General features: G+C 40.2%; 1 protein-coding gene across 2 annotated transcripts in view; it reads left to right on the top strand.

The window, feature by feature from the left end:
* Window positions 1-12129: 12129 nt before the first annotated feature.
* The window catches only part of dmd (dystrophin), a 361679-nt gene continuing 347432 nt past the window's right edge, over window positions 12130-26376 (top strand). Inside the window, exon 1 of one of the 2 annotated variants that reach the window (XM_061715918.1) lies at window positions 12130-12331. In XM_061715918.1, the coding sequence (XP_061571902.1) occupies window positions 12250-12331 (82 nt within the window). In that variant the 5' untranslated portion in view covers window positions 12130-12249. The remainder of the gene's footprint in view (window positions 12332-26376) is intronic. The other variant, XM_061715919.1, reaches the window with a different exon arrangement.

Genomic DNA, 26376 nt, shown 5'->3' on the forward strand with positions numbered 1-26376 from the left:
TCCTTAAACGGCGGATTAACACTGGAGGGAAACGTCTCTGAACAGTTCTGGGAGGCTGTGGGTTGATCAGAATCAGAAAATCAGAATCAGAAAAGGGTTTATTGCCAAGTTTTCACACGAGGAAATTGTTATGGGGATTGGTGCAACACAATACAAATATAAAAAACAAATATATAAGAGATAAAATAAAATGACATGTATAAACAATAATAGAAAGTATAAACAGTGAAATAAAATGTAGACCGGAAATGTACAAAATGAGGTTTTAAAGTGCCGGGTGAGTCTGTACAAAAGTGACTTAGGAACTTAGGATAGGTAAAAAGTATAGACAGAAATGTACAATGAGGTTTATAAAGTGCCGGATATGAGTCTGTGCAAAAGTTACGGGATTGGAGTTTTTACGTTAATGTAACGTAGAGTGGGATGGGGGGGCAGTCCTTGGTAGACGGGAGGGAGGGGGGACCGGGGCCTTGTTGATGAGGACGGCTGCAGACGGGAAAAAACTGTTCTTGTGGCGTGAGGTTTTGGTCCTGATGGACCGCAGCCTCCTGCCAGAGGGAAGAGTCTGGAACAGTTTGTGTCCGGGGTGAGAGGGATCTGCTGCAATCTTTCCTGCACGCTTCAGGGTCCTGGAGGCGTGCAGGTCCTGGAGAGATGGGAGATTGCAGCCAATCACCTTCTCTGCAGAGCGGATGATACGCTGCAGCCTGCTCCTGTCCTTCACAGTGGCAGCAGCATACCAGATGGTGATGGAGGAGGTGAGGATGGACTCAATGATGGCCGTGTAAAACTGCACCATCATTGTCTTTGGCAGGTTGAATTTCTTCAGCTGCCGCAGGAAGTACATCCTCTGCTGGGCTTTTTTGGTGAGGGAGGTGATGTTCAGCTCCCACTTGAGGTCCTGGGATATGATGGTCCCCAGGAAGCGGTGGGACTCCACAGTGTCTGCTGGGGAGTCACACAGGGTGAGGGGGGCAGGTGGGGCTGCGTTGCTCCTGTAGTCCACTATCATCTCCACTGTCTTTAGAGCGTTGAGCTCTAGGTTGTTCTGACCGCACCAGGTCACCCGTGTCGCCACCTTTCTTTAGTCAGAGTCGCACGCCTGTCATTCAGGGAATCTCTTCATCTCTTCATTGATGGAGATGAAGAGATTCCCTGAATGACAGGCGTGCGACTCTGACTAAAGAACGGTGGCGACACGGGTCTCCTTTTTTAAAATGTCAAAATGTTTTTGTAAATTTTGAGTTGTTTGATTATTCTCACTTTAACAGATAAAAATAAAGATGAGACTTTTTGTTTTCATTTAGTGTCATAATTCTGCACACCTTTAAAATCACATTAAATTGTTGCTGGAAGAGTTACTAGAAAAGAGGCAGAACCAGGAACGATCACCCAATCATGGACGGGGGGCAGGGTCAGAGAAGTTTGTAATTCCTCCCTCAAACATGTTTAATGAATGTTGAATCTTTTTTGTAACTATTGCTCTCTTTGTGCGATTGTCCTCCACCTTGTTAGGAATACATTTAGCAATTTCCTCAAGCAGATGGTGGAAAATGTAAACTTTAATAGACAGACACACTGTATTCTACTAGATCAGGGGTCGGCAATGCGGCTCTTTAGCGCCGCCCTTGTGGCTCCTGGAGCTTTTTCAAAAATGTTTCACCTTTTTTTTCCTTTTTTTCTTTTCTTTTTTCCTTTTTTTTCTTTTTTCTTTTTGTTCTTATTTTTTTCCTTTTTTCTTTTTTCTCTTTTTTTCCTTTTTTTTCCTTTTTCTTTTTTTCTTCTTTTTTTCCTTTTTTTCTCTTTTTTTCTTCCTTTTTCCTTTCCTTTTTAATCTCGACATTTCAACTTTTTCTCAACATTTGGACTTTTTTCTCAACATTTAGACTTTTTTCTCAAGAAGGTACTTCAACATTAATCTTGACATTTCGACTTTTTTCTCGACATTTTGACTTTTTTCTCGACATTTCGACTTTTTTCTCAAAGTGCATAATGAAAAAAAAAATCTCCCCCCAGTTCTAACTAATATAGAAACATGCAGCAGGTGTTGCCTTCATTCTAAGGCTTATACAAGACTTTTAATTTTTTGCAGCTCCAGACATATTTGTTTTTTGTGTTTTTGGTCCAATACGGCTCTTTCAACATGTTGGGTTGCCGACCCCTGTACTAAATAATCACAACTCCCACCAATAATGAGGTTAGCCTGCCACTGGAGGCCCGTTCCAGGTTTCGTTGGTCTTCCTGACATTCATTTTAACCCTGAAAATGTGTTTTCTAAGGCTGGTCCAAGGCTGTCAGAAGGACCAGCGCCCTTACAGACACACCTGTACACATACAGCTGCAGGACGAAAGAGCTGAAACAAAGAAGACACAAGCAGCCACAGCAACAGCTTTGATCAAATGTTCAATTCAAAACTACTTTATTGATACCCGAAAGGAATTGGTTGTTGCAGTACTGTCTTCAGAGACTCATTGTAAAGGTTTACTGCTGTGGGCAGTGAGGGTTTCCTGTAGCGTCTGTGTTGCAGTGGATCTGAAGAACCTCCGACTGAAGACACGATCGCTGAATCACTGTTGCCAAGAGGATGCTCAGGGTTGTCCATGATCTTTGTTTTCTTATGAAGTATCAGCTTCAGCTCAAGATGAGTCCTTCAGAATCTGTTCTGACCCATTTTAGCTGCCCAAAGGAGGTCTTTCAGTGCTGAAAGTGGGTACTTCAGTGCATCCTGGGCTATGCTGTATATGCTTGAGAACTGATTGTAAGGCTGTGCGATTAATCGTTTTTAAATCTAAATCGGATTTATTAATCAAGACGACGTTAAAAAAAGGAAAATCGGAAAATCGATTTTCCTTTTTTGCAGCTGGCTGCATTACAGACAGAGCTCGTCGAGTCATCTTTGCTTGGTCAAGAAAATTGTAAATGTTGTCACTTTACTAAACTCAAGGAGGATTTACAGTATCTTTCAATTGCACTTCATTCCCAATAGGGACATTTGTTTGCTATTTTTCTTTAAAAATAAAGATAAAATTTTGAAACAATTTATTCCATTGTCTTTTGTAGTTTTACCAAAAAAATCTAAATCGAAATCGAAAATCGGGTTTTCAGAGAAAAAAATCGTGATTTTATTTTTGCCCTAACTGATTCATAGAATGCCTAAAAACACCGACATTGTTAACTAGTTTATACCTATATTCCTGAGATCTTTTTAAAACTCTAATTTTGCTCTCATGCAGGTCTCTCAAGAAACACATCTGCTGATTCGGAGTGACGATTAATCAACTGCCACAATAAAGAGGAACGAGTGCATAACCAAAACATTTCCACATTATTGACAATTTAGTCTCAGTGACATTTATCTTCTCTGGTTCCCGTCAGGGCAGGTGACTATAAATAGCCCGTGAATGATAGATGATGAAGATGACTGAAGTCAAGAGATTTATGGGACAGCCGCACTTCACTGCAGACATGAATACAACAGCGGAATAAGGTCACGCACTAGTTAGCGTCAACGTCACGCCCGCTAAAGCTTTTGTTTTAAAGAATTTTATAAAAACAAAGAAAATACACAGTTGCACTTTGATAAAAACATTGTTCCTTGAAGATTAAAGTCTGTTTTAGATGAATCCATGAGATTAAGACTTTAAGATTTAGACATTAAATTGTCCCCAAGACGTAAACGTAGATTTTCTTTTGTTCGTCTACAGTCCCTATTGATTAGAAGAGTCACATTCAAGAAGAGTGTCTGTTATTTTGAGTGTCAAAATAACAGACAATTAATGCTTTGAATTCTGGTTAAGTTTCCTTGATTTAGGCTGGTGGGCGGAACGCCACCACCTGACAGTCTACATCAGGTTTTACCATAAGTCATTTAGTTTTCACCACTAAACAGAGTCAGAGAAAAAATAAATGAATGAATTCAATACATTTAATTACATGCTTCATTTGGTATTCCAAATGTATTTCAGTTTTTTTTGGTACATCATGGCCCAGTTTACAATGAAGTTCACGCTGTACACCATAAACATGTGGTGCTATACTGCCCCCTGGTGGACATGCTATACCAAGACTACTAAAATATGTTGACAGCGTGAACAATCACAACTGCCCCTCCCAATCCTTGTGAAACGCAGGTTGTAGTGATTGTAATAAAAAAAAAAAAATATAGAACAAATAAAATAAATGAGGAATATCATGATTTTCAACCATTTAATTTGTTACTACTATTGGCAGGAACAGGAAAGGACTGAGACATTATTTAAGTCAATTTAACTTTATTTATATGGACCGGTTGGAGGGGGACGAGAGGAGAGGAAAGGCAAGGCAAGTTTATTTGTATAGCACAATTTAACACAAGGTAATTTAAAGTGCTTTACATCAACATTAAAAGCGGCAAGACACAATTAAAAAGTAATTAACAAATAAAATTAAATAAAATCATAAGAAAAGAGGTAAAATAATAAAAAGCATACGTTGTAAAAAACTAAGGGCAGTAGAGTACAGCAGGTAAGTATTTAATTTAAGAGTACGCTTCAGTAAACAGTAATGTTTTTAGGCCTGATTTAAAGGATCTACAGTGTGAGCAGACCTCAGGTCTACAGGAAGTTTGTTCCACCGGTGAGGAGCAGAATAACTGAACGCTGCTGAACCTTGCTTGGTTCTGGTTCTTGGGAAACACAGAACAAACCAGATCCAGATGAACCTCAGGGGTCTGGGAGCTTCATAGGAACTAACAGATCAAGCATGGATTTTATTTTATTTTTTTTACGGTAAGACAAATATTTCTGCGCAATTTTATTCTTGGATTTCATATGTAATATATATATTAAAAATGCATATATATATATATATATATATATATATATATATATATATATATATATATATATATATATGCCTTTAGGTTTTTGGTATTAAAGCTCACTGAACGCTGCTGAAAACAAATGACATATATCATTCACTGCAACGTGCAATATGTAAATACCCATCTGTAAATATCCGTCTGTTATTTTTTATATACCAGTATTTCTATTATTTATTTTTCTTCTTATTATAATTATTGTATATATATATATATTTTTTTTTATTTTGCCTTTATTTAACCAGGTCGGTCCCATTGAGACACAATGACCTCTTTTATATATACCAGTTTACTGTTTATAGTGTGTAATACTGATATTATTACTGTGTTATTACTATTTCTATTGATGCCTCTTGTTTTTGCACTATCCCCTTTGCTGCTGTAAACTGCAAATTTCCCCTCTGTAGGACTATTAAAGGATTATCTTATCTTATCTTATCTTAAACAAGAGTTTAAGACGCAGAAGAGCATAAATGACTTATTTCTGGGGAGGGGGTTTAGGAGGTTGATGCTGATGTGTGCTGCATCAGAGTCGGTAGTGAATCAAAACTTAGAGAAAAGTGTTGAAACCAAAGTCTAAAACTCTGTTGACCGACCTATATTCACATTTTATCTATATAAAAAGCTCATTGCCAATATGCTGCTTACTTACATGTACTCACAGGTTACTAACTCGTTGAATTACTTGGGGGGTTTTGTTAATTTTTCCATTGGAAAAGGAATATAAATACATTTTAAACAAATATTTCACTGCCAAACCTTTTTGAAGTTATGATAAACATAGTTATTCATATTCAGCAGATAACTCAACACATATAGTTAATAATCATTGCATATAACTGTAATAATGCAGAACTTTATAAAAGAGAAACATCAAATATTAACTCTGATGTCAGAACTGCAGGTTTTCCTACATGCAGCCAAGTTAATATCAGCTGCTTTACCTGGTTTCAGAGGGCGGTGGCAGCACCACCATCATGGTCCTCCAGGAGGATGACAGGGTTCCTGCAGTAAAGAGGAAGGCCAGCAGGCCTCCAGACGCCCCTGGAAATAGGTCCAGGGATGCAGGTGAACCCGCTGCGGAAGAGGGGGAGCTGTAGCGAGCGGCTGCCGACCACAGAGACCCCTGGAACCACAGAGGTCAGCAGTGATGTCCAGCCAAGCTCCAGCAACCCCTCAACCCCCCGACAGGACAACAGGAACACCTACCCGTCAGCCTCAGAGAGCAGAGGTACATTCATGGTGGTCTGAAGACACACAAAGGAATATTTACTGTCATGTTTAGCTCACCACCTATCCATCTATACACATGGAGGGGTTCTTCACTCTTGTATGGCACTTTTACACTAGTACCTACTCAGCCCGACTAGACTCGTCTTGCCCTCGTTTATTTTTGATATACCAGATGAGAAGTAGGAGGTTGGAGCGAAGCTGCTGTGATGTATTTGATGAAGACGAAGAAGACAACAACACTAAAGATGTAGAACCTGGAGGAGATGATAAATGTGCTGCTGGGTTTGTGGCTTGTGTTCCATATCAAGTTAAAAAATGATTTTTTTGTTTGTTTGTCTTGGCGCTGCTGAAAAGTCAGCTGGAGCCGCAAGCAGCTATGAAGTGACAGAGCTCCTGGTAGATCTGGTCGTTCCTTATCGTCCATCTAGATCCCTTTTTAATTCTCTCCTCAGCCACCAGGTTTATGAACATCTGCACCTCAGAGTTGGATCATGAAACAGACTTATGCGCTCCCATTGCCTGTTGAATAAAATGAACAAGAAGCCGCCGTCAGAGTCGCTCTTTCGCTGATTTCCACCTCCTGACTCAAACATCTGACTCCCCGCCCCCCGACCAATCGATGGCCTGTAGTGTGATGATGTCAGATGCAGCCGACTCAGCCGCTTAGAACCTCGGCAGAATAGTTACGGAAAAAGTATCTACTCGACCCGCCTCCACCCCTAGTGGAGAAGTGCAAAACCGAGGCGAGGCGAGTCGGGCTGAGTTTTTTAGGTTCAATCTACTGGAAAAGCGCCAGTAGTAAATGTGTCTGTGTTTGTGTCTGCAGCACGTTTTGAAGCAAAGTACCTGCAGCTTGAGCTTCTCGGGGAAGGAGGCTTCGGATCAGTTTATTCTGGGAGAAGAAAAGCTGATAATTTCCCAGTAGGTATCACACCTCTCTTCTCAAGCCTCCTGAGTAGCGACTCTATCTGACACACTGCTGACTCTGACCTGCAGGTGGCCATCAAACACATCCCTAAAGGGAGGGTGGAGACTGGACCATTGGTGAGCAGTCTGATCCTCAGTTTTGTTCTCCCGTTACGTTGTTGACGATGAGGAAGTCACACATACAAAACTGCATCTACTTCTTCATCTGTTTTGTTCCTCACATTTAAGTTGAAACTTGGAACGGTGCACCTCCTGCAGCTCTTTAACCCACGTGTATCTCCGTGTTTCAGAGCATCATGAAGCAGCTGCTGGATGCAGTCCTGCACATGCACTCCAATGGAGTCTTCCATCGTGACGTCAAGTCAGAGAACATCCTCATACAGACCGGCTCCGATCTTCGAGTGAGTATCATAGACTTCGGATGTGGCTGCATCATGACTGACCGAGTTTACCGCGAGTATGCCGGTACATCTGACTCCCGTTCTCCGTTCCTCTGCTGATCCTCGTGCCTGGTCCTTAACTTCTCCTTCCTCCTGGCTTGTAGGAACCTGTGATTTACCGCCCCCAAGATTTGGTCTAAATCACTTTCATGTAGTTGAAACAATTCATCAGAATCACTCTCACTGTCCAGTTCGGGGCCAAAGCCACTGTCATCAGCTTCAAGCAGCTCTAACACTTCTTTCACAGGACACTTCTGACGCTGATGTCCAGAGGTATATAATCCAGGTGCCACAGAGTAAAAACCCGGCCATGTTTCTGGATCAGCCTGTCCATTTAGAGTAGGTGTTTTCACCTACCATCTATCTGCAGAAGAGCTGGTGTAGTGATTGGTTGGAACAACTGCTGGACAGGATTTTTACTTCATGCCACCTGGATTATCCACATCTGCTGACTTCGCTGTGCTGAAAAGTGAGTGGCCATGCTCACTGAAAAGGTATTTTACTTCAGTAAAAGCCAAAGCCAAATACAAAACTGTCACTATTCTCCATATAACAAAAAATTACTTTTTTTGACATGTTTTTTGATGTAGCTCAGCTTTGCTAACTTACCTGAAAATAATATAAAAAGTACTTTTACATGTTCTGCAGGCTAACTGCATAGGTTAACAAAATTACACTCTGTTAACTCACGTTAGTTTGCAGAGAAGACGATTTTCTGGGACAAAATCGACAGGTCAAAAATTCCCCTTGTGCACCTTGTCTTTCCTGCTCTGGCTTGAATATAGTCAATATTTATAGGTGTCTCTATGCAGAGGTCAGAAGTGGCACTCTGTGACTCAGTTGGTAAAGCGCTCGCACCTGAAGGTCAGTGGTTCGAGCCCTAGTTCCTCGTGTGTCCACCAAAGTGTCCTTGGTCAAGACTCAGAATTTCCAGTTGCTCCCGGTTGTCAGGCCAGCGCCGTGTATGGCAGCTCAGCTGACAACCGGTGTGTGAATGTGTGACTGTTACTGTGAAAGCGCCATACAAGTGTAAGCCATTTACCATTTTGAGGTTACTTTTTTCTGTTTATTTTGGGTATCAGCAAAAAATGGTGGTCAAATTTGAATTTGGGCTCGGAGGGAGACTCAGGTGGGACGGGCTCCTCAGGTGAGGGGGACTTACTGCGGCCTACTTTAGCGGCATTGGGCTTGTTGCGATGCACCATAGCCACGGGATGTCACCAAAAAAAATCAGGCAAGGGGGTCACCCGAAGGTATCCTGCTAGAAGTAGCCATCTGAAGATCTACACTGTAGAAATTGAGACTCATCAGACCAGGCGACGTTTTTCCAATCTCCTGTTGTCCAATTTTGGTGAGCCGGTGCGAAAAGAGATTCTCTTCTGCATACCTCGGTTGTAACGAGTGGTTATTTGAGTTACCGTTGCCTTTCTATTTTCTGCTGCGACATTCGACATTGGCGTCAACAACATGAAAGCATGGATCCATCCTGCCTTGAATCAACGGGTCAGGCTGCTGGTGGTGGTGTAATGGTGTGGGAGATATTTTCCTGGCACACTTTGGGCCCATTAGTACCAATTGAGCATCGTGTCAACGCCACAGCCTACCTGAGTATTTTTGCTGACCATGTCCATCCCTTTAGAGACCACAGTGTACCCATCTTCAGATGGCAACTTCTAGCAGGATAATGCGCCATGTCATTAAAAAAATCATCTCAGACTGGTTTCTTGAACATGACAATGAGTTTATTACTCAAATGGCTTCCACAGTCACTAGATCTCAATCCAACAGAGCACCTTTGGGATGTGGTGGAACGGGAGATTAGCATCATGGATGTGAAGCTGACAAATGTGTAGCAACTGCGTGATGCTATCATGTAAATATGGACCAAAATCTCTGAGGAATATTTCCAGTACCTTGTTGAATCTATGCCACAAAGGATTAAGGCAGTTCTGAAGGCAAAACGGGGTCCAATCCAGTACTAGCAAGTCATACCTAATAAAGTGGCCAGTGAGTGTAGTTCCCATTGGTTGTGGAGCATGTCTCAGGTGAATTGTTGAACTGTTACTTGGTATGCATGAGTATGACACTGCCAATCTTTCATCCGTGGAGAGCAACAACTGATTTATCACAAACTGGACACTCCACCACAAACACTACAGAACGAAGGATCGCCGATGCATTGGACATAAAACCTTTGTTTAAATCCACCACAAAGCAGATATTTGTCCACTATGACTCCTTCATCGGAGCAAAAGGGAGCGACAGGAGCGCAGCAACACAACCAAGAGTCTAGACTGCTGAACATACACCTGTGACTCTCCCCAAGCGGTGGCAATATGGTCTCACGATTAGAGATGTGACAAACCTCTTCAGTGAGAGGCTTCCTTTGGTCTTCTGCAACTCAGACTGCTACAGATCTTAACCCAGAGCAGTTGTGTTGTGATCTATGGAGCCTTAAGGCTTTGGCTCAGATTCCTTTTTGATACACCAGGAGCTCACGCCACAACCTTTTCTTAAACACATAGCTGCTCTGGGCTCCACGCCGCCGGCTTCCTGGCATGCCAGTATTGCTTTTTTTGGAACTCCTCATTCAGTTACCCACCCAGTGCCCCCTCCCCACCAACAGCGCTCATGAGGTTATTTGTGAGACTTTAGCCCAGAGCAGTTCCCGGAGCCATCGTGTCATCATATCTAATAATAACAGGGCTGAGGCACATGAATGCTGCTTGTTGCATTGCGTGTAGTATATTTATAACAGTAAACTGTCTGAAAATTCACAAGTGAGTAGATTTGTTTCTTGTTTTGTTTTCTTTAAACATGTCTAATATTTACCACAACAGTGACGTTATCCCATCAGAAGCAAATAGTTGATGCTTCTGATTTTCGGAGATGCTACCCCAAAATCTTTCATTTTCATTTTTTCTCCCACTTTTTATCATTTTGAGAAAAAACAAACATGTAAAAAAAAAAAAAGGCAATGCTAGGTTTGAGAGTTGAATAGTGTTGAATGTTTTTGATTAGTTTGTTATTCTTTTTCAGGAGATACAATCCCAACCTTGCTGCAGAATATATTATCATCAAAGGAATGAGTAACTTTATTGATCTCATCTGGCTGGGCCTTTAGATACCAAATTGGGTGAATGTTGACCCTGTGTCACGACTGGTGTTTGATGTGGACCCAAACGCAGGAGAGCAGGATTTATTCCACAAAACCAAAAACAAGGTGCTGCTTGGCAGGATCAAAAGTAACAAAACAGGGATCAAAAAACTTGCGCAGGAAAAACGTGGCATGAAACATGGAGGAAGGAAAACAGTACAAGACCAGATATACGCAGGGGATAACGAGACACGACGAGACACAGGTGCAGACAATCAAGGCAGATGGGACACAGGCGGGGCAAAACAGAAACTGAAAGGCTGGGGGGAATGTCAAACCCTGACACCCTGGTTCTAACAGTGTCTTTAGAGTGTAATGTGACCACCACCACCAAGATCAACACTCACTCTGAACTACACTGAAAGAAAGAAATCTAAGCGCATGTAAATATAACATATTTAAATCTGTGATATCGACAATTAAAAATGACGTTTGTTGCTTTACATAAATACATCTAGTTTTGAACTTAATCTGCATTTGTTCAAAAAACAAGACGTGCGTTTTTTCCTTAACAAGCAGTATTTATGTAATCCCAGACAATCTTTTCATTTATACACAAACAACAAGCAATGATCTTGTTGTATTTACTTTTCCTTTAACAATTTTAATCTATTGGGCAGATTGACCAACGTTTAGATGGAACATGCTTTATTTGATTTATGTAGAACACAACAGTAAAAAAATAGCTTGCTTGATCTACTTTAAAAAAAATGAAGGCGACTTTTTCACAGGAGATTTTTATGTAGATCAAGAATGTGCATTGTCCCTGTCAAATAAACCAATAAAAAAATAAATAAATACTAGTATAGTATTTGTATAAACTAATACATTTTTAGTATGTAAAAAATTAATTTGCAAGTAAAGTCAACTTAATTTTTTTTCTTTCTATTTTTTCCTTTTTTTCTCTTTTTTCTTTTTTTCTTTTTTTCTCTTTTTTTCTTATTTTTACCATTTTTTTTCTCTTTTTTCTTTTTTTTCTTTTTAAAGTAAACTTTCTATTTTTTTTCCTTTTTTCTCTTTTTAATTTTTTTGTCCTTTTTTTCTTTTTTTTTCTTTTAAAAGTCAACTTTAAACTTTTAACTTTATTTATTGATAAATAAAGTAAACTTAACACAATTAACTTAACTTTCTCGATCTACATGATAATCTCATGCAAAAAGTTGACTTTTTTTTAAAAAGTAGATCAAGCACAATATTTGTATCAGTGTTAAGTCACCTTGTTATTCTGAAACACACTACTTCATCCTCCTATAGTATCAAGTTTATTTCCACGTGAATATGTAGAAATACTGTAAATGTTCACTTATGCAATACCCGTAGGTGTCTGGTTTTACGCATGGCGACCTGACAATGATCACGCTACTATTTTGAGGATGAAATGCTTAGACCCCTCTCCCCTAAATCCCTGGCAGAGCACCTGCTGCTCCGCGTCCTGGGACTGACAGTCTGCGCTTCTCTCTGCCCCGTCCCCGTTCATCCCTGACGCCGTGCGCTCTGCCGCTGCCGCTGCCGCTTCTTCTGGATTGGACACTTTGTGTGGAAACCTGTCTTTTTCTCCAGTGGATACCATCTGAAAGTTTGCTAAATCCTTCCCTCAACCATTGACTTTTTCCATCCCGTGCCCGTGGATCCGATGGCGGAAAGTGTGCGCCCCGAGGATTATTGCGACGAGCCCGTGGAGGACGAGTTTGGAGAGATCATCAAGTCCAGATCTGGTAGGACACCAACTTGTTGTCTTTGTTTGAGAGTTAAGGTGTTTAAGGTTTAAGAGTTAAGGTGTTTAAGAGTTAAGGTTTTTAAGGTTTAAGAGTTAAGGTGTCATCTGATGGTTGGTGAAAGTGTGGTCAAAGAGCTGATGCTGAACAGGCGCAACATCAGAAACAGCACATCAGTCATCCAAAACTTTTTCAAGTTTGGCATATGCAATTAGTTATTTATCTACTGGGGGGACATAATAAATATAATCAACTCAATAATGGGTTTACAGATCACACAAGATTTTAATATAACATATCTTGGGAATATGAAAAGCATGTGTGTGGAATAAGTTACCTGACAAGATCAAAGTGTCAAGGTTTGACATTCCCCCCAGCTTTCAGTTTCTGTTTTGCCCCGCCTGTGTCCCATCTGCCCTGATTGTCTGCACCTGTGTCTCGTCATGTCTCGTTATCCCCTGTGTATATCTGGTCTTGTCACCCCTTGTTCCCTGTCGGACCGTACTGTTTGTTCCCCATGTTTCCTGCCACGGTTTTCCTCCAAGTTTTGATCCCTGTTTCTTTGAGTTTTTATATCCTGCTCTGCAGCGTTTTAGTTTGGCTTTTTTTGTTGAATAAATCCTTTTTCATTGAACTCCTGCCTCCTGCTCTCCTGCGTTTGGGTCCACACCTTACCCCCAGACGTGACACAAAAAAAGTAAAAATATTGCCCAATTCAAAAAAGAATTTAAAAACAATACTCTGGATATGTATTTTGTATTTGTATTTTATTTTTAAAGAAAAAGAACCAGGGACAGTACATATTAATAACATTTTCATTTAAATATGCTAGATTATAGCCAGTGGCTAATTTGCATCTTTAGTCCCTGGGGCAGGTTGATGTAAAATAAGGTTCCAGACACACATACATTACATACAGTCCAATAAATTATGACACACAGCAGTAAAATACACTAATAAATACACAATAGAAGAAAACACAATAAAATACACTAATATATAAGATCAAACATACAATAAAATACACTAAATATGAGTGCAGACTTGATTCTATGTTCTTAAGTGTTTAATGAAGGAGGTGAGGGTGGGTGTGTCTCGTATGACATTTGGTGTGTTCCATGTATGAGATGCTCGGTATGAAAACGCTGACTGCCCAAAAGCACTTTTTCTGAATATGTATAGACATGATGGTATAAAATCACGATTTAGGGGGCAATTGAACTGAATCTCTGGTATTATGTTTGGTATTAGCTGTGTATGTGTATTTATATGTATAGGTGGTAGGTATGTGTGTACGTGTGGACATCTATGTGTATATGAGTATGTGCACTGTATATGGGTGTAAATGCAGGCATGAATGTATCAATGTGTATGTGTGCGTACTGTATACGTATGCTATATATGATTTGATGGTATAAAGGTTAGGGCATCTATAAGCTCGTTAGCTTCAGCCCTAACCCTTTCGGTCAGACTTATGTACCCTTTCTTGTTTTGTTAGATGGACATTTTTCAATGATTGCTGATCGAAATAAACTCAAACTCAAACTCAAATATCCCTTCCACACTTGACCCAAGTGACAAATACCTGATTAAAATAATGTTAGCAGCCAGTAAAAAAGCTCTAACAAAGAGGTGGCTAACTAAAAAGCCCCGGACAAAAGAGGAATGCAGGGCAATTGTAAACGAAATATTATGGAAAAAATAACCTTCTCTTTGAACCTCATTACGGGTAAATGTAATACTTACTGGTGGAAGTGGCCATCTTATTTTGAAGGGTGAAGAAGAGGGTGTGGAGGTGTGTGTACATCTTTGTGAGAATGTGGAGGTAGATGTTTATGAAGATAAACAGTTATACAGGTTCTTCACATCTGTGTCGGTATATATGTATGTCATTGATGGCCTAGGATTTTTGTTTAGGACTTTTGATGGAGGTGCACTTCCAATGCTTGCCATGATGCTTCCCCTTGCTGTTGATATCAGAGTGGCTCACTGACCCGACCTGTTGTTCCTATCCGTGCACTTTTGTTACTTTTCTTTCTTTTGTCTTGCTTTTGATTTTATGTCTCTGTTACATTTTTGTTGTATTGTCCAAAACATACAAATCTTTAAAAATCAAGTCTAATTGAATCCTAAAAAAACAAACAAAAAAATAAATTAAAAAAAAGAAATGAGTTATTTATGTAAGATCTTGTGAAAAAGTTTTAATTGTAGGCACATCGTATTTTTGAGGCTCTTTTAAAGGTTAATAATTAGTGTACTGTTGATGGAGGAAATGTTACTCACGTGATCCTACTGCAGTGACCCCGAAAGGACTTCCAAATTGTGTTAAGCGTATTGATTTGTGTCTCTATGTTGTTTGATTTCATACCACAAAGTTTTAACGTGCTGCTTGCTACTTTTACACAGTTCCATGGCCCCGCTGGCTCTGGGGAGAGTGTTGCTTTGTTGTGATTGGTCAACAGCTCACAAGATGATCCTTTGGAATACGTTTTTTCTTTTTTTATTGTATTAATCAAATAATAAAATATCACATAGTTTTGTTCAACTCTTCTGTAAAACGTTGCGGTGCAGTACACAGCCACAGCAATCATCAACACAGGTAACTCAGCAGCCCCTGGCTCGGTTCTGTTCTCCTCACATCCAAAAATCAATTTCTGTGTTGTTCAATGTTTCTCCTGATCCTCGTCCACACTGGCTCCTCTGGTCTTTCTCCCAACAACAATGAATCCGTGGTCTGTTCCGTGCATGAACAATTTCATTTTTGACCACTTCAGCATCAAAATTCATGTCTGAGTTTTTATGATAGCTTCACCCTCTTTGCATGGCTGCCCTCCCTCATATCCTATCAAAGCCAGTCTCTGTGGATGCATTTGCTTGCTTTGTTGCTTTTTTCTCCAAAAGTGAGTACCGTTGTACGGAAGAGTATTAGGGCCAGGCAGGAGAAAAAATATTTGAGAGGGGAAGATTTTTTTTCAATTGTGCACTTCGAGAAAAAAATTCGAAATGTCGAGAAAAAAGTCGAAATGTCGAGATTACCGTTGAAATACAATTTCGAGAGTAAAGTGGAAATTTGTCGAAATAAAGTGGAAATGTCTCCTTTGGCCCATCAAATCCAGTTAGCAGAGCGACTGACAGCTATGCAGCAGCAGCCGTAACTAACTAACTAACTTATATCCTTGGAGTGGAACGTTAAGGGGACGTTCTGTTATGCAACTGCATATGTGTGATATGTGTTTCAAATCAATATCGTAAAGACAATTCTTGTATTCTGAACCTCGTTGTTCAACTTTATTCACAACATTTTGACTTTTTTCTCAACATTTTGACTTTTTTCTCAAAATTGTACTTCAACAGTTAGCGAGACATTTCGACTTTTTTCTCGACATTTCAACTTTTTTTTTGAAGTGCATAATGAAAAAAAATCTTCCTCTTCTAAAATATAATTTTTATTTTTCTCCCGCCTGGCCCTAATACTCTTCCGTACCGTTGCCAATTGTATATGGGCTCAATGTTTTTGTAGTAAATATATTAATATATTATTGTATTGTGCTCACATATGTGTCTGTGATAGCCCATAGAGACACAAGGACTAGAGAGGATTTGAGCAGCTCACTTTGACCCCGGGAGACAGGATCTATAAACAGTAGTGTAAAGATATGGTTGAAAAGGGAGATGCTGCACTGCATCCCTGTGATCTGGGGCGCCGAAAAGGGAGAGTAAAGGAGACAGATTCTAGAGGCCCATGATTTAGGGGGGCCCAGAGGCCCCTAATGATGATGAAGTGATAATACAGAAAAGATAATGACACTTTACACAAGTTATTAACTAACATATCATAAATGTTTTAGTTCAGTTTCGGCATTATCACTTCGAATTCCCCTCCTAGATCAGACCGATTGCTGCTCGGTGGATTAATTTGGTATTTGTGTATATTTGTTGGTTAGTTTTTATTTTCGATCCCAATTAGCGGACCGAAAACACTAGCGCATCCCTGCGCACATCATTACATGAGCAACGTCGCTATAGTGATAATTATCACAATTTCTAACCCCATTGAACTGTATATTCCATAAACTATACAGTACATCGCAAAATGGATATTAAACATATATATTAAACATTGTTTATGTCTGTACCCAAAAGGAACCTTTTTAGTTGCTTTTTAAACCTGTCTCTGCTTGTTGCTTTAGTAATGGCATAAACCTGTTCCACTGTGAGATGAACCTGGACATAGAAGTTCTTTTCATTGCATTTGATCTTGGTAAAGGAATGGAAACATGACCCCTGCTAACTTGTCTTGTCCTGTGCTCATGTCTGTCTTGGGAAAAGGTTATTTTTGAGTACAGGCAGTTTGGTTGTTTAGACACAGTGTATATTGTGTATAATGGGACAAAGAAAGTAGTAAAATAAAGCAGCTTAGCTCAACAGAGCATGCACAGTATAATGAAGGAGAAAGCTCACAATTGTGTGAATAAATGTAGTTTTAAGATGTTTTAAACATCAAATGTAGTTTGTTTACGTTTAAATTTGTGGTTGATTTATCAAGACAGAGCCCTTTTCTCCAGCTTTTTCAGAGGTGTGTGGGCCCGTCTGCTGAGCTGAGCTTTCACAACCTCATCCTTCTGTTCTTCACTGTTCAGTCAGACTTGCCAAGGTGAACCTCCAGGTGCATTTTAACTTTGGGGGACTTTGTTCGGAGACATGTCCCAGAGTCCACACAAGGAGAAAATATACTCTCAAGATAAAACATGAACCGAAGCAAGATGTCAACTAACTCAAAGCAGGAAGATCAAGAAAAAGCATCCCCAGAAACCAGGGCAAGAAAATAACAAGACACAGACCAAACTGCAAGCTAACCAGAACCAACTAAACCAAAGCCCCTGGAAGTTGTTTTGGGATGATGAATAGAGGGAATGCGCATGACGTCACAGATGCGACTTCACAGCAGGTTACGCCCACTGAGTGGCAGAAAGACTGAGTGTCAGAAAGACTTAGTGTCAGAAAGACTGAGGGGCAGTGTAAACTTTCAATTTTAGCAACTGGAAAACATCTAAAATGGGAAAGAGCTGTTGTGCGATCGACTGTACTCATATATTTATCAAGAAATCTGAGTTATCGTTTTACAGACTGACGAAAAATAAGCTTAAGAGAGACATATGTATCGCTGCAATTCGCAGAAACAACTGGATTCCAGGCACCAAAACGTGGATTTGCATTTCCCACTTTGTATCAGGTAATGTTGGATTTTTGGGTAGCTAACGTTAAACGGTCAAATCATAAAGTTCAGTGTCCTCATCACTTTAATTTCGCCAACAAATCCTGCCTTGAAGTCGGACCAAGCATCAAGACTTTTGTAAGCCTTCAAGCTTTGCTTCGTGTATTTCCACGGTGTAGAAATTAAGTACATGTAAACATCAGGAAACTGGATTTGTGGCCAAATATTAATGTTCATGGACCACTGGTTCTTGGGGTAACTGTACGGGTCACTGTCAAGTCCAACTGCCTTTAATTTAAGCCGATAATCGGCTGTTATCCCGTCTTCTCCACTAGTTGCAGCTGTTTTTGCTAATGTTTTGCCACTCAGTGCGAGTAAGGGGGCTGGTCCAGTGGGGAAGTGACGTAAATGCATACCCTCTATTGCTTTTTTAAAATTTATATTCAGATTGATCTCATTTGGGAACAATGTCCTTTCGTTTACAATTTTGAAATAAAATGTTGATTCAAATTTTTCATCACATTATGTACCAGTAATGTCCAGGGTCCTCGAGGGCCAATGTCCTGCTGATTTCAGATGGTTCCCCCGTTCAACACACCTGATTCAAACTACTTGATCATTGTACAGAACGTAATCGAAAGATAAGCTGTTGGACCCGTGTCATTCAAATCATGTGTGTTGGAGCAAGAAACACACAGTGTACACAATCACTTTTACGTATGACTATTTGTTATGCACAGAGAGGGAGAGAGAGAGAGAGAGAGACAGAGAGAGACAGAGAGAGAGAGAGAGAGAGAGAGGCAGCGAGACAGAAAGAGATGAAAACAACTCCACAGCATCCACCGATATAATAAATGACTTACTTCAGGTGTTAAAATAAAGTTAGAACTGATCCATAGTGGACTATAGACAGATAATTTTATACTCAAATACAGCAATTTTAGTTAATCAAATTATGAGCTGAAAAATGATATTGAATGAGGTTATCCTCAACAACCTTTTGGTACTGCTAATGCTATTTTGGAACCTTAATGTCAAGACCACAAAGAATTTGGTCATTCCATGTTTTATGGGGGCTCCCATGCCATGTAGGCACACCCGGGATAAAAGTGTCCGGCTGAAGCGCTTGTGTGGTCTCACACCCCGACACTGAGTCTCCCTGAGCAGCTGGAGTATGGAAGGGTTGAATTTCCTGTCACATTTCTTCTGGAATGACCTGGAATAGCTGCCGAGCAACTAGACAGAGATTGACAAACTGACACAGACAGATGGCGTGACAGAGACTGTTTTTTGGGATGGGTAATTTCCCTATCTCCTACTCTGAGAATGGAATTTCATCTTGCCCTGTCTGCTTTTCTACAAAATAAACACAAACACACACAGAAAAACGTTTTATTCACCAAGCTGCCATTCTAAATAAATCTGCGAGTGAATGAATCAAGCCCATTCCCCACCTATCACTGCTACCCACACACATTTCCATGCCTCAGTGTCTGTATTTTCCTACTTCCCCATGGTACAGCTGGTGGGTCATCTCACGCTGGAAATAGCACTCAGCTGGTCTGATGGATGTCTGCTGCGCGGTGTCAGATAGCCTAGTTTGGAAGATTGCATTGCCTTCAGTCTCTCCTTTTCTCCCTCTCTCTGTTTCTCTCTCTTTCCAGCATTTTGTTTTCCTCTATGCTTGCTCAAAGCCCCCCCCCACCCCAGTTGACATCTCTCTTCTCCATCGGAAGATTCTTTTCACTCCTTCCTGAAACATTTTCTGTCTTCCTTTTTTTGTCCATTTCTGCTCACCTCTTTGAATGCGCAAACCCTTTTAATCCCAGTTTCATATTTAACCAACAAAGTTGTTCTTGGTGTCTGGCTGGACTTTTGTCATTTGCTAAATCTAAAATCTGTGTTTGCTCTGCAGACCGTGATGGAGAAATTTACTGATTGACGTATATTGTTTGATATACTTTGATGTATCCATGAATAAAATGCCACAAACACAAGTTGTCTCTAGGTGGTTTAAAGAGACTAGAACATGACCACTGAGAAATTATTACATAAACATAACATAAACACTGGCAGGTAAAAACTCCCCTAGTTGGTGCAGGCCAGGATGTTGCAGGCATCTACCAGACATCCATACAGACAGGTGGAAGCAGCAGTGGGATGATCAGAGGGGGGGACTGCAGGTCAGCATGCTGCTCCTGAAGCTCTGGCCTGCAAACATGCACAGAAGAGAAAAGGAGGGGACCAGCACAAGAAACTACAAGACCAATGGAGATCAATGATGGTGATAAGATACTAATTAATAACTAAGAAAGGAAAGAGAAGGACGGTTGATGGGCACCACTCAGTGGATCAAGTTGGTGTCCCCCTGCAGCTCTATAGCAGCATATCTACCACGAAGCTATGTTTGAGACTAACTATTATAGTCTTGTTCTATAGCTGCAGCTATGACTACTGACTCTAACACACTAGAGTTTGCACTAACTAGAGGTTTACTAACACTAACTAGAGGTTTACTAAACACTAACTAGAAACAGAACATTTTAAGTTTGGTTTTAAAGGTGGAGATGGTGTCAGCCTCCTTAACCCAGATTGGAAGTTGGTTCCATAGTAACGGTTCCTGATAGCAGAAGACCCGTCCTCCAGATCTACATTTGGATACTCTAGGAACTACGGGTAAACCTGCACTCTGAGAACGGAGAACACTATTAGGAACATAAGGTTCTATTAGGTCTTGAACAGAGGTGGGTAGTAACGAGTTATATTTACTCTGTTACATTTACTTGAGTAAGTTTTGGGAAATTTTGTACTTTTAAGAGTAGTTTTGAATCACTATACTTTTTACTTTTACTTGAGTAGATTTGTGAAGGAGAAACTGTTACTCTTACTCCGCTACATTAGGCTACGTTGAGCTGTTACTTTTCTTTTATCCCTTTTATCCACGTACGCGTCAATCTCATGACATCACTGGGTGATTCTTTGGGAAAAATTTTTGTTTTTGCATGTTTTGTCACATTTACACAGACTCAAACACACACAGAGTTTCTATGAGTTCATGGGCTTGTTCTAGTTCTGCCTGGTTAAAAAAGAAAGTACAAAGGCTTGACATTTTGTGCTACTTGTGCTTAATTCATTTTTTTATTCTGTTATTATTTTATTTATTTTATTTATTAAATTACTTGAATTTACTTTAAGATTCTTTTAATTTTTCTATTAATTTTAATTAATTTAATTATTTTATTGATTTAATTTGCCTGAAGATGATTATTTTGTACTTTTGTCTGTTTGAATGGTTGTGTTAAAAAAATAAATCAGACGTTACTCAACAGTTACTCAGTACTTGAGTAGTTTTTTCACCAAGTACTTTTTTACTTTTACTCAAGTAATTATTTGGATGATTACTTTTTACTTCTACTTGAGTCATATTATTCTGAAGTAACAGTACTTTACTTGAGTACAATTTTTGGCAATTTTTGTTTTGATTTCTTATTTTACAGGTTGAATTTTATAATGTTGCCCACATATTTTATGTGTTTTTTCACAATATGGTCCAATATGGTACGCAAGGTATACTGAGATACCAATTAAATTTTCTCATCTCCTAATGAACATCAGATATTTTCTGCTGAACTAGTCATTCAGTGAAAGTCAAACAAACAGTTGTTTGTATTGAGCATAAGAGAGTTGTTATCAAGTCGGTCTTGTACCTTATTTAAAGTGTCTGTTAGTTTGGATGATAAAATGTCATTGTCCAGTGTGCATAATGTCAGTAATGTCAGCTAAATAACTGCATATACTTAAACACAGAGACCAGGACATGCATTTGGGAGATAATTACGTACATTAAAAAATAAGTGTCCAAGGATCGAACTTTGTGGAACACCAACAAAACTAGTGGGATGAGTGGATTTAAGCCCACTGACAGATACTTTGTGTCCTATTTGATAATTATGACTGAAGCCATTGTAAAGCTTCATCAGAAAAAATAAAATATGAGCTTTGTTACAAGAACTTGTTGGCCAGTCATGTCAAATGCCTTTATGAGGCCAGGAAATATAGCTCCTAAACCAGAGCATTTGTTCGATAGACACTTAACATTTTCAGTAAACATACAGTTAGCAGATTCAATGGAGTGGTGTGCCCGGAAACCAACCTGCAATCGGTGTAATGGGCTGGAAACTTGTTCAGATGTTTAATCAATGCACAACCCATTTTCTAGCTACCTTGGATATGATTGATGGGATGCTGACCTGCCTCATGAGTTTTAGAACCACGTTTAAAAATGGGGGTCCCCGTGGGCACTTTCTAGGCTAAAGAAACTGTTTGTTGATCAACTGACGAGTTAACCAAGTGAGTAATGGTAGTAGTGCTTCAGAATGTGTTTTTACAAAGTCTGTATTGAAACCACACACATCTTTTGACTTGGAAGATTTAAGTCCTACGATAAACTTTATTGCTTCTGCCTGTTCGTTTTTCACGCTGAAAAATGGGCTGCTCTTTATTCATGTTGAGGTAAAATAGCTGGAGGAGAAAACCACCTTGTGATTTTAAACACACTGTACACAAGGAGTTATTAAACACTTTGGCTATTCTTGCAATATCTTCCTCCAAGACACCATCAGTTTTCAACTCAAAGGTGTTATTCTCAGATTTATTATCTTTGCCTAAAATGTCTTTGAAATTAGACAACCACCCATTACTCTTTGCACCTTAAAAAATGTTATGTTACTTTATTACGAATGTGAGTGAATCTTAGCATGTCACTAAGCAAGACAAGCTCTTAGGTACTGTAACACTTAGGTGTCCCTCGATCTCATCAACCCCCGCGTTGTGGATCATTACCATCCTTGGCTCTATGGGTGCTTTCAGACCTGTGGCCCGTTTGTTTTGTTCTGATTCAGGGGCTAAATCGATACAATTGTTTCATTTTTCGTTTGTGGCGTTTGTGTTCACAAGGCAACCGTCTGTAACGGTTCAAAGCTGTTAACAAATGCTATGCGCGAAGCACCTGTTCTCTCATTGGTCAGAAATGAACGCGGAAGGAGTTTCCTCTTCCGTACCACGGGAAAAACAACAACTATGGAGCATCGTAAGCGAGTGAGGCTAGTTTGTTTCTGTGTGTTTCTGTGTGCTGTGTTGATTATGTTCTCACTGCAAACGAACCGCTCCAGGTCTGGAATGGAAGCGAGCCGAGACCACCTCTCCTAGGCGATCTCGGCTTGCTTGTTTTGTGCCGTATCCGAGTGCGATTGCTGTGTTCACATATACCAAACGAATCGATCTTTAGGGGGAAATGCTCCCTGTTTCGGAACAACTGCTCCAAACGGGACAGGTGTGAAAGCACCATATGACTTCTTCTGTAGTGAAGGAAGTCTCATCTTTGATTTCATCAACAAAAAGACAACAGAGACAGACAGAGGTTGACAGGTGGTACAGACTCCAGCTTTTCCATAACCCTGAATAGAAAGAAATACTATCAAAAGTGGATGGATGGATGGACGGACGGGCGGACGGACGGATGGATGGTTGGACAGACTTCCACCTCTGGGCAAATGGCCCTTCTGTCTCAGCGTATGAACCAGTTGTACTAACTGTGGGCAGAAGATGGCAGCAGAGGCACCTGCCGGCGTTGAGACTGTCCTGGGAGAAGTGCAAGCTGCTGGCAGTGAAGTTGAGAGTGGGAACAGAGCCACTTGGCCCGGTATGAAAGAAAGACTGGCTGGACTGATGTAAACAGAAGAGAACAAAAAAAAAAGCAGAACAAGACAGTTAGTAGAGTAGAAAAAATGCAGTTTTCTTGCACGTGCAAGCGTGTATGTGTGTTTGTGTGTGTGTGTGTGTGTGTGTGTGTGTGTGTGTGTGTGTGTGTGTTATTTCAAAGATGCATCCACCTCAAGCCGCTCGGTGGAACAGTGGGTTAAGCAAGCGGCTCATATACTGAGGCTACAGTCCTCCTGCAGTGGTCATAGGTTGGAATCCTGGCCTGTGCACCTTTGCTGCATGTCGTCCCCATTCTCTCTCTCTACACCCTTCGTGTCTGCAACTTGAATAAAGGGCCACTAGAGCCACAAAAAAATCTTTAAAAAAAAAGAAGATGCATCTGTTTATCCAGGTTTGTGTGGCAGGGAGACCCAGATCTCACTCTCCCCAGCTAACAAAAAAGTTTTGATACTGTGTAAATGTAAATAAAACATGACGCAATGATGCAAATGCAATGAACCCATTTATTTTAATTCCAGTTGAAAAACACATGAGATGCTGATACTGAAACATTTTGACATTTCATGGAAAATATTAGTTAGGGCCCGAGCACTGACAGTGCGAAGGCCCTATTGTATCTGTAGGAATTGTTATTTTTGCCCCCTAAACGTGCCCCAAAAGTCACCAAATGTTGGACGCAAGCCACGCGTGGCGAAAAATTTGATATTTCATGGTTTGCATTAATGGGCGTGGCCTAATGGCCCCCTAGAAAACTTTGTGCCTCAACCCCCACAATACGGTTTGACGTACATGCACGAAAATCGGTAGACACCTGTATCATGTCGCAACTTAAAGAAAAGTCTCTTGGCGCCATGGCCGAAACCGAACAGCAAGTCGGCCATTTTGAATTAATCGTGTAATATTGGCGAAATTTATGCCATTGCTTCGGCCGCTTCTTTGCCCGAACCGTAACGTGCATCCAGGTGTGTTATAAATCAAAATTTGCATCTCGATCCTGCAACGATGCGCATTACTTTTCTCAATCAAAAGCGTTACCGTGGCGACGATAGACACCAAAAAGCGTGCCCCCCCTTTCCGATGAAATGAGGGCCTTTTTGCCCCCCTAAACGTGCCCCAAAAGTCACCAAATGTTGGACGCAAGCCACGCGTGGGGAAAAATTTTATATTTAATGGTTTGCATTAATGGGTGTGGCCTAATACACACCTGTATCATGTCGCAACTTAAAGAAAAGTCTCTTGGCGCCATGACCGAAACCGAACAGGAAGTCGGCCATTTTTGGCATTCAATTTTGGCGCAATTTATGCCATTTCTTCAGCCGCTTTTTCGCCCGAACCGTAACGTGCACCCAGGTGTGTTATACGTCAAAATGTGCGTGTCCATCAATGGGCATTACTTTTCTCAGTCAAAAGCGTTACTGTGGCGACGATAGACGCCAAAAAGCGCGTCCCCCCTTCATCTGGTTGGTCCATATTTGATAATTCCTACTTTCTGCCATAACTTTTGAATGGTTTGATATAGCGAGTCGTGGGTGGTGTCATCCGCTAAATGTCCAGGCCTGAAGAATCTACATGCAAGTCATACAAGCGCTTCCACTGCAGCCTGAACGTGCACAAGGGTGCGAGGGCCTGCTTTAATTCATTTTGAATTTGATGACAACAAAACATCTCAAAAAATAGTAAGAGGGTGATATTTACCATTGCGTAGCATCCCTGTTCTTTTAAATGTCTAAAGACTAAGGAGACCAGCTGCTGGAGCTTTAGAGAGGAAGCTGCCCCTCTGTTGTCTCATGCAGGATTCTAGCTGCTCAACAGAACTGGACCTTCATTACTGGTTCAGCACACAGACCCTTCTCCTGTAAAGCTGTTGTGATGGATGCAATATGTATCTTGGTATTATCTTGTTGAAATATGCAAGGTCTCTCCTGAAAGAGACATTGTCTGGATGAGAGCATTATTTGTTGTAAAACCTCTATTTACTTTTCAGCATTGATGGAGCCCTTCCAGCTGTGTAAGGTGTCCACACCATAGGCAATAAGGCAACCCCCCCATATCAGAAATGCCATAGTTTTGAACTAATAGCTGATAACAAGCTGGGTGTTGTCTGCAGGACATACTGTATTGTCCATGGTTTTCCATTTTGCCTGAGACCCTTTTAAACTAACTTTGGCACAGAGAAGATGACCGTGTTACTGGAGCGGGCTCATATGTGGCTTCTTCACTGCATGATAAGCTGCATGTGTGGATCTCACAGCCAACTGTGTGCACAGACTAGGGCTGGAGATCGATTCAAATGTCAAGAATCGATTCGATTCCGATTCTTAAGATTCAGAATCGATTATAAAGATTTGATTCGATCCGATTCGATTCCGATATTGATTTGGGTTAGTGTTATTAAAACTGTTTTTTGAGCTGTTGCATGAATTATATGACTGTAGTTATGCAAAATATTACTACTAGGATTATATTGAGATTACACAGCAAGTATTGGCAGCTAATGATGCTGTAAGGACCAATCAGCTCCCAGAATGCTGATAGAACTGCAAATGTAACCCCAAGTCAGTATATAAAGTAATGAAATATAGACAATTTATGCAATTATAACCTAACACTTTAATGTTTTCATACCTTTAAACATATTTAAAGGCAAAAACATGGCACCAGTTATTCTCGTGTCCAACAAAACATTCCTTTTTTGGGGATAAACAAAAAAATAACCAAAAGTTGTAATGTAATGCTGAAAAAAAAATATATAAATAAACAAAAGAAAAAAAAAAAATAAAATAAAAAAAAAATAAATAAAAAAAAATAAAATAAAAAATCGATCTTTAGACATATGAATCGATTTTTAGGAATTAATATGAGAATCGATTTAGAATTGGGAAATCGTTTTTTTCAACACAGGCCTAGCACAGACAGTGATTTCTGGAAGCGTTTCTGAGCATCTTCAATGCAGACTGGATGCTGAGGGCCGGAAGCACCCAGTTTGGACCTGTGCGCACAGAGATTCCTCCTCATTCTCGGATTCGGAATAATTAATTCCGAATTAAAAAAACATAACTGTGGCCATTGATCACGGAAAAATAAAAGAATCTCAACACAAGGCTGAACC

Source organism: Cololabis saira, chromosome 24, assembly GCF_033807715.1.
Source record: "Cololabis saira isolate AMF1-May2022 chromosome 24, fColSai1.1, whole genome shotgun sequence".
NCBI lineage: Eukaryota > Metazoa > Chordata > Actinopteri > Beloniformes > Belonidae > Cololabis > Cololabis saira.